The sequence below is a fragment of the Dasypus novemcinctus genome, chromosome X (genome assembly GCF_030445035.2).
Source record: "Dasypus novemcinctus isolate mDasNov1 chromosome X, mDasNov1.1.hap2, whole genome shotgun sequence".
Lineage (NCBI taxonomy): Eukaryota > Metazoa > Chordata > Mammalia > Cingulata > Dasypodidae > Dasypus > Dasypus novemcinctus.
The window spans coordinates 135,874,462-135,889,332 of NC_080704.1; the positions used below are offsets into that span (position 1 = coordinate 135,874,462).

Here is a 14,871-nt window from a genome sequence, read left to right on the forward strand (position 1 = left end):
ATAACAAAGATTTTTAAAAACTGGGATTCTGTTGAGCTGAATTTTAGCTGCATCCAGCGGTGCCTCTCAGGATAAATGTGTGTGTAGGGGGGTAGTCATGCTCAGGGGTAAATGTGACATAGATGCCTTTTATAAGGGTTCATGCATATGCCCAGATAAAAAATAGCGCCTTAGTGAATACTATGTCTAACTTAAGTGGAAGAACAAAGAAATTGAACAACTCTTCCTGACCTCTCCAACTGTTTGGTGCCTATGAACATCTGTCCACAGAACACACACCCTGTACTATAAGAGTATGAAGGATGACAAGAGAAAAACAGCTCGTCACCATCATTTAAATCTCTCGGCAAAATTTTCACATACATTTAATGATTACTACATACAGACTAAAATGAAAGTATAATAAACTTGACCTCAAAAATATGTTGCAAGATACAAAACAACTTCTTTTTAATAAGCATGGTTTCCCCTTTCATCAAATGTTGTAAATAAATTGAACTGTCTTGATGGCAAATAAAAGAAGTCACTGTTCCTTCTCATCAATGTTTAGATTGATCCTAAAGAGATACATTTAAAACCTCTGGACATCATTCTCCATGTGAAGTTAACAGAATATCTGAAACACAGCATGTAATCAAGAAAAATACCTAGTTGCTTATTAAAAGGAAAGGATGCAAGATCTAGGAAGGGGCATATGCAGCCAGCAATAAACCTTATACCTACTCATCTATACACAGAAATCTGTGACAAGGACTCTATAGGCAAGCCTATGTGCACACAGGTAAGAAATGGGGAGGTACTGAGAAAGAAACTAAATCAAACCCTCCCTACCCCAACATTTATTACCAACATCTAGGACTATGCCTCAACAAGGTAATACATTCTTAAATTAAGAAATTTTTGAGTGCTTAAGAAGTGAGTTTCCAAGTATGGGCTGAAGAAAGGCGGCTTGCAGCAGAAATTGCAAAATCAATAGTCTACAGGGGCAAGGTATATGATGGAAACTGAAGAACTGGGCTGGGTGAGGACTGACTGTGGTAAACTGTTTAAAAAAAAAAAAAAAGGCCCATGTCCTATCTAAAGGGGGTAGCACCTAGGCAAATCTAGCTGATTGTTGCCATGCAGAAATCAGGATTTAATGTGGCTGCCTCATCCAATATTTCAAGAGAAAATGAAATTTGGATTTTTTCACCTCTGCAGATATTTAAAGGTAACGAATTTTTAAAAAATGTTTAAACATTATACAAGGCCAACAAGCTACAACTAACAAGCCACATTCTGCCCGAGGGCTGAAAATTTGCAACCTTGGGTTTAGAAAATGAGGGAAATGAAGATGAGAGATGAATCTGCAAAATACATTTGGCCTAACTAGAGTGGAGGATTAGAATAGGAAGGTAGTAGAATATAAATACAGATGGGTAAGGAAGCGCTAACTGCTTCTGTTATTTGAAGTAAAAGTCCTAAGTCTAAAATCTGAAAAAGCAAGGTGACTGAGCTTCTCAAGGTATGGGAGCAAATCTCAGCTTAGAAGGGTCTGATACATAGAAAGGCCCTCAAAGTTTGCTGAACTCAACATTCATGAGTTGAGGTACCAAACATGAAATAAAAATTGAGAGGCCACAGATGGTTCTAAGAGGACAATAGGCAGGAATTTTTAAAGAAGATTCAAGTGGGGAAAAGGGTTAAAGGCAAAGCAGCTAGGAGAATGCAAGAGATTAAGTCAAAGAGAAATAAGATTAATCTGGACAAAGACTTTACCAATAACAGGTAACAGACTATGCAGAGGACAAGTAGAAAGGGTTGTGTGACAAAATACATGAGACAGGAAAATAAGACAGAAGACAATGGAAGGAATTTAATCTGGGTCACATTCATATACTATATTTTCTTAATTCTATTATGATCATTTTAATGCTTCTGAAAACAAGGTGATTCTTACAAATCAATGTCATTTTTCTACCACCATCCTCAAAAAAATAGTTCTAGCAACCAATGAATGTTACAATTAATGACATCTTTGGAACATGGAAATGTGACATGTGGCAGTTCTCCTTTCCGTAGAATGAAAAATAAAAGACAGAACAGGGGATAACAGATTCAGCAGTAAGTAGCTACAGAGAGATGGTGACAATCCAAAATTATGAGACCTCTAAAGGAAAAGGAGAAAAGGAGAACTGTTTGCCCAACTCTAAAATGTACCCAGATAGAAGGAAACAGCCAGCAAATAGCCAGAAAAAGGAAAAATCAACCAGAGCCAAACAAATTTAATAGTCTACCCAGGAAGGAAGAATAGGACATAGTTGTCAGCAAGAAATATGACAAGGGGAATATCAAGCTAAAAATTTCTTAAGAGGATATCTGAATCTAGAAGCTTTGCTACAAGCTTCTAACAAGCAAAGAATAACAAAGCAGAAAGGACTACTAATCAGTAGGGTAACCTATGTGGCAGCCTCAAATACCTACTTTGCAGCCAAAATAAATATGGCAAGGTCCATACCCTAAAGCTCATTCATAACCTTATACAGAACTGGCTCTCAGACATTCCTCACTCTTAATTTAAACAACTGAAATAACCTTGGTTATCTACCTGGTTTCAAGATTAGGAAGAGGGTATAGGCAGCAATTATACTTGATATTATAAAGTCACAGCTAACATAGGCTGTGAGAAAGAAAATAGGTTATAAAAAAAGCAGTCAGTAACTTCAAATACAGCAATCTAAAACCATTAATGCAGGTGGCAAATAGTACTACACAGCAGAAGCATCACCAAACAATAATGGCTATTTGTATGATGATCTTAAGTGCTCAGAAAATGGTATATTAGGTTTTGAACACTCTGTCCCCTAAGGTGGATATGCAATTTATTTAAGATGGTTAAAACAAATTTTAATAAAATACTATTTTGATGTTTTCTAAAAGGCAGGGTTCTTTGACATGGAAACCTTACATATGGCCCAAGTGTATTACCTTAAAAACAAATCGCCTGTTTTAAATTCCTGAACTCAAAGCACAGACCATTTTTTGGTTCTGCAAAACATAGGCAGTGGTAGAAAAAGAGGTATAAAAAAAAATCTTTGGATAACATGTCTACATGAGAAGGCAAAAAGGAGAACAAAGAACTGAAGGGTAAGAAGACGACCTAGGTTTGAGTTTTATCTCTGGTCAACTTACTTAACCTCTCAGAGTCTGAGTTTCTTCATTTGTAAGATGCAGATACTACCACAACGTACAGGACTATAGGCACTTTAAAAAGGTAATTAATTATCCAGAGAAGATGGAAATGAGTGGTAAAAAGGAACAGAGCTTGAAAACAATAACTGAAGTGAATTTTGTTTTGTATCTATACCCAAAGACTTGGTCATTATATTTAGGTGGAAATTTCAAGTAGCTGTATCTTGCAAAAATGGATCTAGTTTCTTCCACCACATTTTCAGACTTCATTGTACATTTCTATCTTTAAATGAAAAGGAGGTGAGAGAACACTCACCTTGACTGAAAGTCTTCATTATCTGTGCTTGTCTGAGGACTTATGAGTAGATGACAAATTAAGGGAAAACAACTTTGAGGAAAAAAAAAAAACAACAAAACTGTGTCTCACCTTTTAGTAAAATTCTTCAGCTTTCAGGCCTAACTGCTTCTGACCAGCCTGGTAGTCTCAAACTTTACTAGCTCTGCTTGATCTGCCACATCATTTTGCCCTACTATTCCCCATGTCCCCAGTTTAAGGAACACTGTTCCCTTTCTTCCTCTGGGTGATAATATAGCCAGATGGATTCTAAATCTCTTGGCAGCATAAAGGAGCCTCAGTCACCACAGAAGTTTTTAAAAAATAAAGATCAGGTCTCACTTCTAGATTTAGTACATTTGAGAGGATTTATTGGAGAGACCGTTTCTAAGCAAATAATAAGCACTTAAGCATTTAGACCACACTAGAGTACACTTTTAAAACATTATCAGCATCAAAGCTTTCCATACATTGATTCAAAGCATTATTAAGATGAAAAGGATATTGTTTCTTTTCTTCCTTTCCTCCTGAACTGTCCCGCTTCTCTTTCTTTTCTATTTTTTCTTTATCATGCCTGGATTCCTATAAGGAATGGTGGAATTAGTAGGAAAAGGGAAAATCAAATACAAAATTCAGCTCAAAAACCCATTTAAACACCCACCAGTTATAAAAACTTATTTACTAGGGCACCAAAAGCATAAGCTTCAAAAGAAAAAAAATAGATAAACTGGATTTAATCAAAAGTAAAGCCATTCATGCAAAGGACACTATCAAGAAAGTGAAAACACAACCCACAGAATGAAAGTAAACAGTTGTAAATGATATACCTGATAAGCATCTAGCATTCAGAATATATAAAGGACTCTTACTACTCAACAATAAAAAGACAATCCAATAAATACATGAGGAAAGGACTTGAAAATACTTCTTCCTCAAGAAGATATACAAATGATGAATAAGCACATGAAAAGATGCTCAACATCATTAGTTATTAAGAAAATGCAAAACAAAACCACGAGATACCAGTTCACACCCATTAAGATAGCTATAATACAAAAAATGGAAAATAACAGGTGTTGACAAGGATGTGGAGAAACAAGAACACTCATACATTGCTGATGTAAATGTAAAACAGTGCAGCCGCTGTGGAAAAGTTTGGCAGTTTCTCAAAAAGTTAAACATAGAATTACCATATGGCCCAGCAATTCCACTCCTAGGTATATACCCCAAAGAAGTGAAAACAGGGACTCGAACAGACGCTTGTATACTGATGTTCAAAGTAGGATTATTCACAATTACTCAAAAGGTAGAAAAAACTAAAATGTCCATCGACAGATGACTGGATGGAAAAGTTTGGTATATCCATAAAACAGAATCTTATTCAGCCATAAAAAGGAATGACATACCAATACATGCTATAACATGGTTGAATCTTAGAGAACATGATGCTAAAAGTGAAAGTATCATACACAAAAGGCTACATATCACATGAGTCCATTTATATGAAATGTCCAGAACAGGTAAATTAATAGAGACAGAAAGCAGATTAGTGGTTGCCGGGGGATAGGGGAAGGGAGGAATAGAGAATGACTGCTTAATGAGTACAAGGTTTCCCTTTGGAGCAGGGGTTCTTAACTTTTTTTTATTCCACAGAACCCTTTGCCAGTCAGGTGAAATGAATACTACCATAATTTGAAGGAAATGCTAGACTTCAGTTAGAGGTCAGAGAAAAGAGAGATAATCAAGCTCACAGACCCCCTGAAATCTTTCCACGAGGGACCCCTGGTTAAGAACCCCTGCTCTGGGGTGATGAAATGTTTCAGAACTAGGTAGAAGTGATGGCTGCACAATACTGTGAATGTACAAAATGCCACTTAACTATATACTTTAAGATGATTTACTATATTACATGAAAATTTTACTTCAATTTAAAAATGTATTTAAAAGGATCAGTCTTACAGAAATTTTAAAACTTTCATCTTATGATTTTCAAAAACTACTTTTATAAACTACAAATATATATATAATACTTTATAAACATTTATACTTTAGTAATAATTTATGGCAGATGCATGAGATTTATTTTTAATGAAATATTAAACAGCATTAGTACCTAAGAGAAAGTACCCTATTCTTAATTTTTAATTCAAGTACAAATTGCATATATAATGGTTAAGAGAAATGTTATAAAACATGTTTACTATCACAATTAATGAAGACTTGATTACATTGTGATGGTCAAAAAGAATACATCTGACCACATTTTGGCTTCATGGTTAAAGAGAAACTAAAAGCAAAGAATTGTTGGTGGAGGTTAAAAAGCAAAAACAAAACAAACAAAACTACAAAAAGCTGAGACTCAATGAATGGAAGTACGTGGGAGTGGAATGGAAAAGAAAGAGATTTCAAAGCTAGAGGAACTCTTATCACCTAGTAATCTGGGACTGAACTGATTCTGTTCCCCCAAACAGATAACCTGCCTCCCCTCCCCTAATGCTCCCACTTTCCACCCCCAAAATAATCAACAAAAGATTAAATATGAAAAAACTGAAGATCTGCTAAATTTTCAAAGTGTTGGAATTTTTTTTAAAGAAAAAGTACACTGCTTCTTTGTTTTCCTAATTTACCTTTTTGCCACCTGATGAGATTTTATCCATCTTTTCAGATTTAAATGAATCGCTGCTTTTTTCTTTGCCTGAAGATTTTGACTTATTTTTTTCCTTGTCTTTCTCATTTGCATAAGGAGACTCACATGGACTTTCACTTTTGTGTTTTGAAACCCCCACTAAAATTACAAGAGAGAATCATGAAAGCCTTTTCCAATTCACTTTGAGGATTATTTCAAAAGTATTAATAAATCTACCTACTTGTTCCATTTTCCTCTTTACGCCTCTTGGTTAAGTCCGGTGGCACTTCACGGTCATTGTTTGAATGATCCTAGAACCAAGAATTGTGAACTACATTGATCGAGGGTTTATGTTTTGCCTTAAAGTATTAGTTTTATGTAAGAAGGGCAGAGCTAACAATCACTGGAAAATATGTGCAGTAGTTTCACTTGGTAAAATGGCACGAAAGATAAGCAGAGCTGGTAGAGATTATAAAACTGAAGATCCTTATTATTGTAGAAGATGTAAACACACTTTAGAGCTAAAATACCAGTTAAAATAGTAAATAGACTGCTATAGAACAAAATAATATTGAAATTTAAAGGCAACATGCTACTGTACATAATGCGCTTTCCAAACTAGTTTTTAAAAAATTACAAACCCTTTTCCGTTCTTTCCTGTCCTTTTCATCTTTTTTTTCTCTCTCTCTTGATCTTTCCCTTGACTTGTCCAAATCTTTCTTGTCCATTTCTCTCTCTTTACTCTTGGATAGTGGTGGAGGAGTATGGTTAATGTAGAGCTGTTAAATTAAGGCAATATTGCTAAAGATTATTAGTTTTCCAATACTGAAATTTGTTTATTTAATGAAAGATAACTGGCTCTTAAACCCAAAGTCAAAACTGGACAGCTGTCTGGATTACAAGAGGTAAAAGAAAAGGCTATGGCACAGATTATGAAAAGGCTTTACTTCTTAGTCTTTTAAAAAATTATCATTTAAACCCAATCCTAGTTCATGACTGTTTCAACTGAGACTCATTAGTAAATTCACAAGCTAGAGTTCTATAGCTGTTATAAAAATATATAACCTACCTTACAAGGGTCTATATGTAAAAAAGTGGAAGAATTTTCTCTACAGTAAAAATTTCGTCAATCTTTACACAATCATGGAAAATTTAAACAGTTTTGCCATTCTCTGATAGTCAACCATTGATGACAGTGAGCAAAAGTATAAAACAGGACCGAGGGATGACTTTACTAATAAGATTTATCTGCCCCAGTGTAAATCATACATAGCTATCCCTTAATTATCTTTACAAATGTAAAAGCAGCATATTATCTACTCCTGAAAGCACTCCAATTTCTATCAGATATTCACAACTGGCTGTGAGATTTGTCTTAACTGTTTCTAATTAGCTCGGATATACCATCTAGTCAGCTGTGAAGGATGAAAAACTTAAATGATGAACCACTGTTCTCCTCTGCCTATTCTTTCTCCGCCAAAAGGCCCATAGGCAATAAAACAGGCAAAAAATGAAGGAGCCTGGATATTGTAACTCTGAATAATTAAGAAAGGACCTGGAAATCCATTATAAGAGGAAATATTTGGAAGTGATTAAATAATCTAATACCTAACCTTATAGTATTTACAACTGTGCTACAAGGTTATGTTTAAGACATTTAAAATACTAGGCAGATATATTGAATATAACTCATATAACTACACAATTCTAGATATAACTTAGGAATGAATAGAATAGTGAGTCAAAAGCCAAATATTTGTACACGAAGAAATCGTTTGGTATTCAAAAGAATACAGGGGGAAAAAAGAAGATCATCAGTTTGAGAATTAAGAAACACTTATTTTTTAACACCACCAAACATTTTCAATTCAGTTGGCTCAGAAATACTGGCATAGCAATGTAGAAGTAGACTCTTTAAAATTTCAATGTTTATAAGTTGATCAACTGAAATAGACAAAATGTTTATTAATCACAAAGAGCAAGAGAATGAGAAACAGTTATAAAAGTATTTGTCCAAAAGGTACTCTTGCCAAGTATAATGCCTTAAATAACACTTAAATAGTTCCTAATTGTGAGGTTTATTCATATCTTAAGGTAATATTACTTATGAAACTGATAAATCAAAGGAGAAAATATATTACTGCAATACTCAAAGAAGATTTGCCTTTGGGTATTGCTTAATTTCTCCCAATAAAAGAAAAAAGGAAAAAGGAAAAAAAAGGCTGGGGGGCAGGGGTTATGGTTACAAATAAACATGCACACATTCACACTTTCATAAGAATGAAGTTTTTAACTATGTTTAACTTGAACTCTGTATTACAAAAAAATTGAGAAACCTTTTCTAGGACTTCTGGCATCAATGTCCACATATTTCATTACTGACATAAAGAGTCAAATAGCTCAACTGATACACAATCAGAAATTCTTATTTTTAGAAATGTCCCTAGTTCTATTACTACTTTTCTACCCTTCTAAGAATCCCTCTCTCTGATCATAGTATTTCTACAAAAACAGTCCCTCATTGCCTACTGAATAAAATTAATAATCCTTAGCAGCTTCAGTATTCCAAGTCTTTCACGAGCTTTGCACAATTATATACTACTACACAGTAACCCAATGCACTCTGTGCTATGGCCATCACTGTTCTGTAACACCCACTCCTTCCCAGCAGTTCTCTTCACCTGAAATGATCACACATTTATAATAATCTCTTTAAACCCTACTTAGGCTTTGAAGATAGCCCAAAAGCCATCAGCACTTGAACCCTCCCTCAATTCTGTAACTCCCCCTCTTCTGTGAAAACTTCTGTTTTATTTTATATTTAACTTTCTTTTTCTTTTCTTTAACTTTTTAGGGGGCAGACATTCCATATTAATTTCATGTCTTTTATTTTTTCCATAACAGTTTCCAATATGGTAGGGAAGCTACGCTGTCTTTTCTACTTTTCTACCCTTCCCAGTGCCTTGCACAAATAGCGGGTACTCAATACATGTTTGCCAAATAATGACTTATTAAATTCATCTGTATGTAACAATGATGGAGTTTGTTCTTTATCTGCTCTTACTCCTGACAGTGGGATTCTTGAGGTCCAAAGAAGAATTTGACCAATTTCCAAACTATTTAAGAGAACACTGCCACACTGACTTTTTTGGGCTACAACATATAAAAAGTAGCCTCACTTTTAGGCTTGGGATCAGTTTTAAATCCATATTTTAAAATGGTGAATGGAATTAAAAGCAGAATTGTCTTAAGGTTTTTACTGCTGTCATCCTAAATTTCAGAGATGCTTGGTTAGAGGGGCAGGCTTTCAACATGTTCTTCATCAAATGTAGCTGCTAGGATTGCTAGGTCAAAGTACAACGTATCACAACTGGCAATACGCCAATTGGAAATTGAGGGTAGAGGATGAAATTACAGAAAAGATTTAGATACTAAGCTAGATTCCCACCCCCCACTACCTTAATCCTACTTTAAAAGCAGATTCCATGTATATATTTATTTATTATCATGGATCAGCGTGAAAGTACTATATAATTTAATAAAAATGAAAGCCTAGGCACAAAGTATACCTAAAAAGTCAAACTAAAGCAGGGCAAGACCTTTATATGTATAAGTGACAAGATAACATGAATATAAATGCACATCTTCTAAACCTTTTAGAAAGCAAAAGCTACCTCAGAAACACAGTAAAGTAATTTTTGCACGTTAAAAGACATTCACTTGCTATTAAAACTTTAGACACATAAAAATGCAATGCCAGCTAATATGCAAACCAGTACTTTGAATACTTTACCAAGGTCCAAGTTTCAAATATTTATTGAACACCGAACCATATTGCAAGGTACCATGTTAAGCACTGAGGAACTGAAAATTGGTATGTCATATGCTTTTTAGAAATGTATTCATATGCCACTTTCAAAATTTTCTGGTTGGATGTACAATAAATCTATTAAGTGTTTTTAAATGTCCATAAAAATCACCATTTTTTAAAAAGGGGGTAAGGAGATAGACCTTAATCACTATAATTTTAAAAAGAAGACAAACACACTAAAAGAGGTAGGAACCTTCTCTACTGCTGAAATGTGTGCTAAGAGAACTCAGCTTTAGTCCTAACTATATGTCACTGAGAAAGTCTTGTGAACTTTTTCAGTCCGTATTTGTTGGAAGGACCAACTGCCCTACAGAATTCTCAGTGCTGTTATGAGCAACATTGAGATGTAATTTTATTTCACATTTTACTTTCAAAAGTCGTTCAAAAAGTGAGGTATCATGATCTTCACAAATGACTGGAAAATCCATTTAACTTTTAACAGCAAGGTTTCAAGCTGCTTCAAAGTATGTCTCAGGAAATAAATACAAGTTAACAGTTAACCCATGAATTTAAACTAGTACACATGAGCCACTGAAGGTTAAGATGAACATACACAATCCCAAACTAGTTATGAAAACCTATTATATTGTAATATAGATTTAATTGAGCCAATAAAATGTTTTATTTTAAAAGAAAGTACTCACAGGACAACTGATACTTTTGTTGATCAATACAGTATATTTTTAAAACAACACTACAATTTTAGGCCACAGGAACATTGGCTAATCTAAACTGTTAAAAATTAGTGCTTATTTGCCCAATATTCACAGACATTTCATTTTAAAACTATAGATCTAAAAGGAGTTAGTGATGTCAACTGGCACTGTTTCAAAAATTTTATTTTGTATTTGGTCCACCAGTAAGGAATCACACTTAGCAGATATAAGAGGCAAAGTAAAAAATCAAAGTAAAGAAGGGTACAAATTTTTATCAAGAACGACAAAATAACACGAAAAATGGACAATTCAACTACAATACTGAAATGATCTCTGTAAAAAGGTACACAAACTGCACATTACTTTTAGTAGCCAAATATTCAGGAAAGTAGAATAATAGGTAAGAATTAATACTGACATGTAAACACAATGAAGTTGAGTATTTCCTTCCAGGGAAATAACTATTGTACATTAATTATATTTCCTGATATAATGATACAACTACCAAATACGTAGCTCAATTTTAAGGATCAAGATGGGCTCAGTTTTTAGAACAGATATGTGAATGCATACAATTTACCTTTGGTATTTTGGGTTATTTAAAAAACAATCAGAAAATAGCCTGGTAGATTTGTTTTGAGAAATTAAGTAAGCACACTCCCCAAAACAAACTAACACCTCCTTCCCCAAACCTTTAAACTTATATCCATATTTTGAAGCATAAAAGGAGACTGCATAACACAGCAAGCATGGGGAGGTTATTGCCATATTACACATTTTATAACAATCTCATTAAAAAGAACCATGGTCATCCATTGTTTCAATTTGTGGTAGGTATTTTTTAAAGGTTATTCTAAGTAAGCAGAATACTTGTCCCCACAAATTCTAGCTTACTAAATTTACTGGGATTAGAGTATTTACTAAATAAAAGATATAGAGATTTTTTGGTTCACTTAGGCATGATGATTTTAAAAGACTCAAACCTTTGCTGAAGACTCCTTGAGTTCGATGAGACTGTCCTGTAGAAAATGAATGGAGATGACAGGTGAGCTGGCATAGTTCTCAGAACCCAGAGGAACTTTGGGAAGTATGGCTGTAACCTGGAAATAAACCAGCTACTTCTTGTGAGGATAAATCTCATGATGCCATTATCATATGAATATCAACAATAAAAACAAAAGCAAAACCATGTAATGGAATTATAATGCTAAAAAAACTATATTGTACATACTCAATGTAACAAACAAAAATTTTAATCTCTGCTCAGAATTTAAAAATATAAGTCAATGCCACATTTATCATAACTCTGTGCTTAAGCTAGAGGCAACATTAAGAGATTTAAGAAAGCAAAACAATTTTTCCTCCACAAAAAATTTAAAATAGTGGAGATCACTGTGGAAGAACAATATTGTTTTAGATTTTCATAATTTTTCTTTAATTGGGAGGTTTCAAATCTTACTTGTGACCCTAATGTAAATATATACATAACTTCACCCAGAGCTGGAAAACTCAGTGGCATTATAGTAACAAGAGAACAAAATACTCCATGTAAAAGTAATCACAACTTTTGCAAAATGCCTGTGATGGTGAATCTCATACCTCCCACATTAAAAAAAAAGGCATTTAAATAAAAAGAAAGAAAAGAAATCAATTACGGTATTCCACCACAGTGCTCTTGATGAAGAATTAGTAACTTACAGTTTTTAAAGTTCAACGTACTGCAAATTCACAGATTCCATGAAATTAGATGACTTTAGAATTAAAATTAAATATGGAGCAAGGAATGGCTACCCTGAGTCTTCAAGAAGGCTACACCCACGATTTTGTGCTGCAGTTGAATGCCTGGGGTTTCTCTTTGCTGGGTAGTAGGACTGGATGCCACATCTGCTCTTATCGTAACGCAAGGTTCAACTTGTTGGGAACCCAATGGGTATAAACAAACCTCCAAGGGAAGATACAACAGAAGCTGCATGCTCACTGAATATACACAACTACAGGAGAACTCATCACCAAGGAGACTTTAAAATGGAACTCCTTTCAAGACTCCTTCTTAGAAGGCACACATCAGTATGATGCTCATCAAGAAGCTTGATGAATTCAGAGGTATCTTGTTTATCCTGTATCATCCAGGAAGTCTTCAGTGCTATATATTCTTCAATATTTATGCAGAAAAATAGGCTTCATTCTGCTGAAAAGATTCATTTGCTTGTAGCTACCATTGCACTCCAAAAAAGACTGCTTAAAGCAGTGAGGCACTTCTGGGTAAAATTTCTCTTGCACTTTGATATACTATTTACACAAAATTAGTGCTAGGTCCTTGAAGTTTTATTATTTTTTCTAATAAAAATACTCAATAGGAAAAATATCAGTCCACCAATATAGAAAAAATTCATTTTCTAATGCAATATGAAACCTCCAGTGGCTCCAGTGAATACTTGGCACAAGACTTGAAGGAAGTCAGGACATGGTATTCCAAACAGGTGAGCCTAACATGGACGCTGCCTTCCTCAGGCTATACTAACCTTTACTGTTGAGGAATGTGATGGAGAAGGGTGAGTATCAATTTTGCGGCGTTTCTGTTCTGTTAGGACAAAAAGAAATAGAATAAGGTGTAATTACACTTTCCACTTTTTTCAAAACACTTAAAGGTAAACAAATACAATGAAAGGTAAACTTGCCCCTTTCAGGCTCTGCAATATCTGATCGGGGAACAGGTGACTTCAAGGACCCAGAAACTGCTGTTTTTTCTCCTCCTTTAACATTTTCCTTGGATTTCATATCCTTTGCTATATCTCTTTCTCTGGATGGCTCCTTCTCTCTTTCCTTTTCTTGAGTTGATTTTGATTCTACATTGGGAATAGCGGTCTTGAATTTTTCATCTTTAGCTTTTTCTTCCTTCTTAAATTTTTCTTTCTCTTTGTCAGACTTAGGCGTTCTTTCCTTGGTCTCTCTTGCTTTTTCATCTTTATTTGGCCGCTCTTCCTTTGGTTTTTCTTTACCATCTTTACCAAGTACCCTGGCCTCTGGAGTAGTAGCTGGAGTCTTTTCTTTTTTCTCTTTTTCTTTCTCTTTCCCTTTTTCTTTTTCATTTTCTTTAACAGCTTTGCTGTTTGAGAATAAAAACATGAGATTTTAAAACAAATGATCATAAAATACATTCTATGTTTAAAACCATAAAGTATTTACTGACTTAAAAAAGTTCTAAGAAAGAGAAAAGAAAAAAAATCAAAATAATTCTAGAACTAAGGGTAGCCCTTTGAAAATTAAAAGGAACTTTAAGACAAGTAAAAATAAAGTTCTTCTTTATGCAGTAAGTAAAAATAAATTCATGAATACCAGATTTCAAAGAACGTTTATAGCATGTGAAACTTATTTTAAAAATTTGTGTATCATTCATCCATTTAAGGATAACAAAAACCTATTCCACAAAACAACCAAGGCTGCCACTATCAGGAAACTGATTACTTGGCTGGACGGATCATGGTCTAAATTGGTATGGGCTTTTCTTATGCTAATTATCTTTATCTAGATAACCCAAAGCAACCACCCAACCCTAATTTTGTTTTTCCTTCACTATATACCTTCTACGATATATCCCAAGAAGGCAAGCAAAATAAGTTTCAGTATTATACAAAATATAATGAGGAAAAGGACTGGGGTTCAGTTCCCAGTGCCTCCATGACAAGCTGATGCAACAAAATGATACAACAAGGAGACACAAAGAAAAAAGACAATGAGAGATACAACCAAGCAGAGAGCTGAGGTGGCTGAAGAGATTAAGCATCTCTCCCTACATGGGAGATCCCAGGTTCAGTGCCTCTTAAAAAGAAGATGAGCAGACACAGAGAGCAGACAACAAGTGCAAACAACAAGGGTGGGAAGAAGTAAATACATATAATAAATCTTTAAAAAAATAATATATACATATATATAATTAGGATGTTAAGTACATCATCAAAATAGAGGTCCATACAAAATTCCAAAGTCCAACATAAATTACTTTTATATGATGCAACTACCACCCCTTCCCTTCATGGCTAATGAAATTAATCACCTAAGAATTTAGGATGTTTATATACAGCACAGTATTCCTACCTGTTAGAGCCACTATTTCCATTGCTTGAATTCCCTTTTGGCGTGGCACTAGAAGCTTTATTAACTGCTTTCACACTACACTGAGATCTCTCCCTTGATTTATCTGAAATAAAGATAA

At 34.3% G+C, this 14,871-nt stretch overlaps 1 protein-coding gene across 1 annotated transcript in view; it reads right to left on the minus strand.

The window, feature by feature from the left end:
- THOC2 (THO complex subunit 2) overlaps positions 1–14,871 on the minus strand; it is a 136,704-nt gene that overhangs the window by 3,985 nt on the left and 117,848 nt on the right. Inside the window, exons 30-38 of the mRNA XM_058291677.2 lie at positions 14,754–14,856; positions 13,337–13,764; positions 13,181–13,239; positions 11,642–11,677; positions 6,773–6,910; positions 6,373–6,442; positions 6,133–6,290; positions 4,011–4,087; positions 3,488–3,533 (exon numbers count right to left, since the gene is read on the minus strand). Of these exons, the coding sequence (XP_058147660.1) occupies positions 3,506–3,533; positions 4,011–4,087; positions 6,133–6,290; positions 6,373–6,442; positions 6,773–6,910; positions 11,642–11,677; positions 13,181–13,239; positions 13,337–13,764; positions 14,754–14,856 (1,097 nt within the window). The 3' untranslated portion in view covers positions 3,488–3,505. The remainder of the gene's footprint in view (positions 1–3,487; positions 3,534–4,010; positions 4,088–6,132; positions 6,291–6,372; positions 6,443–6,772; positions 6,911–11,641; positions 11,678–13,180; positions 13,240–13,336; positions 13,765–14,753; positions 14,857–14,871) is intronic.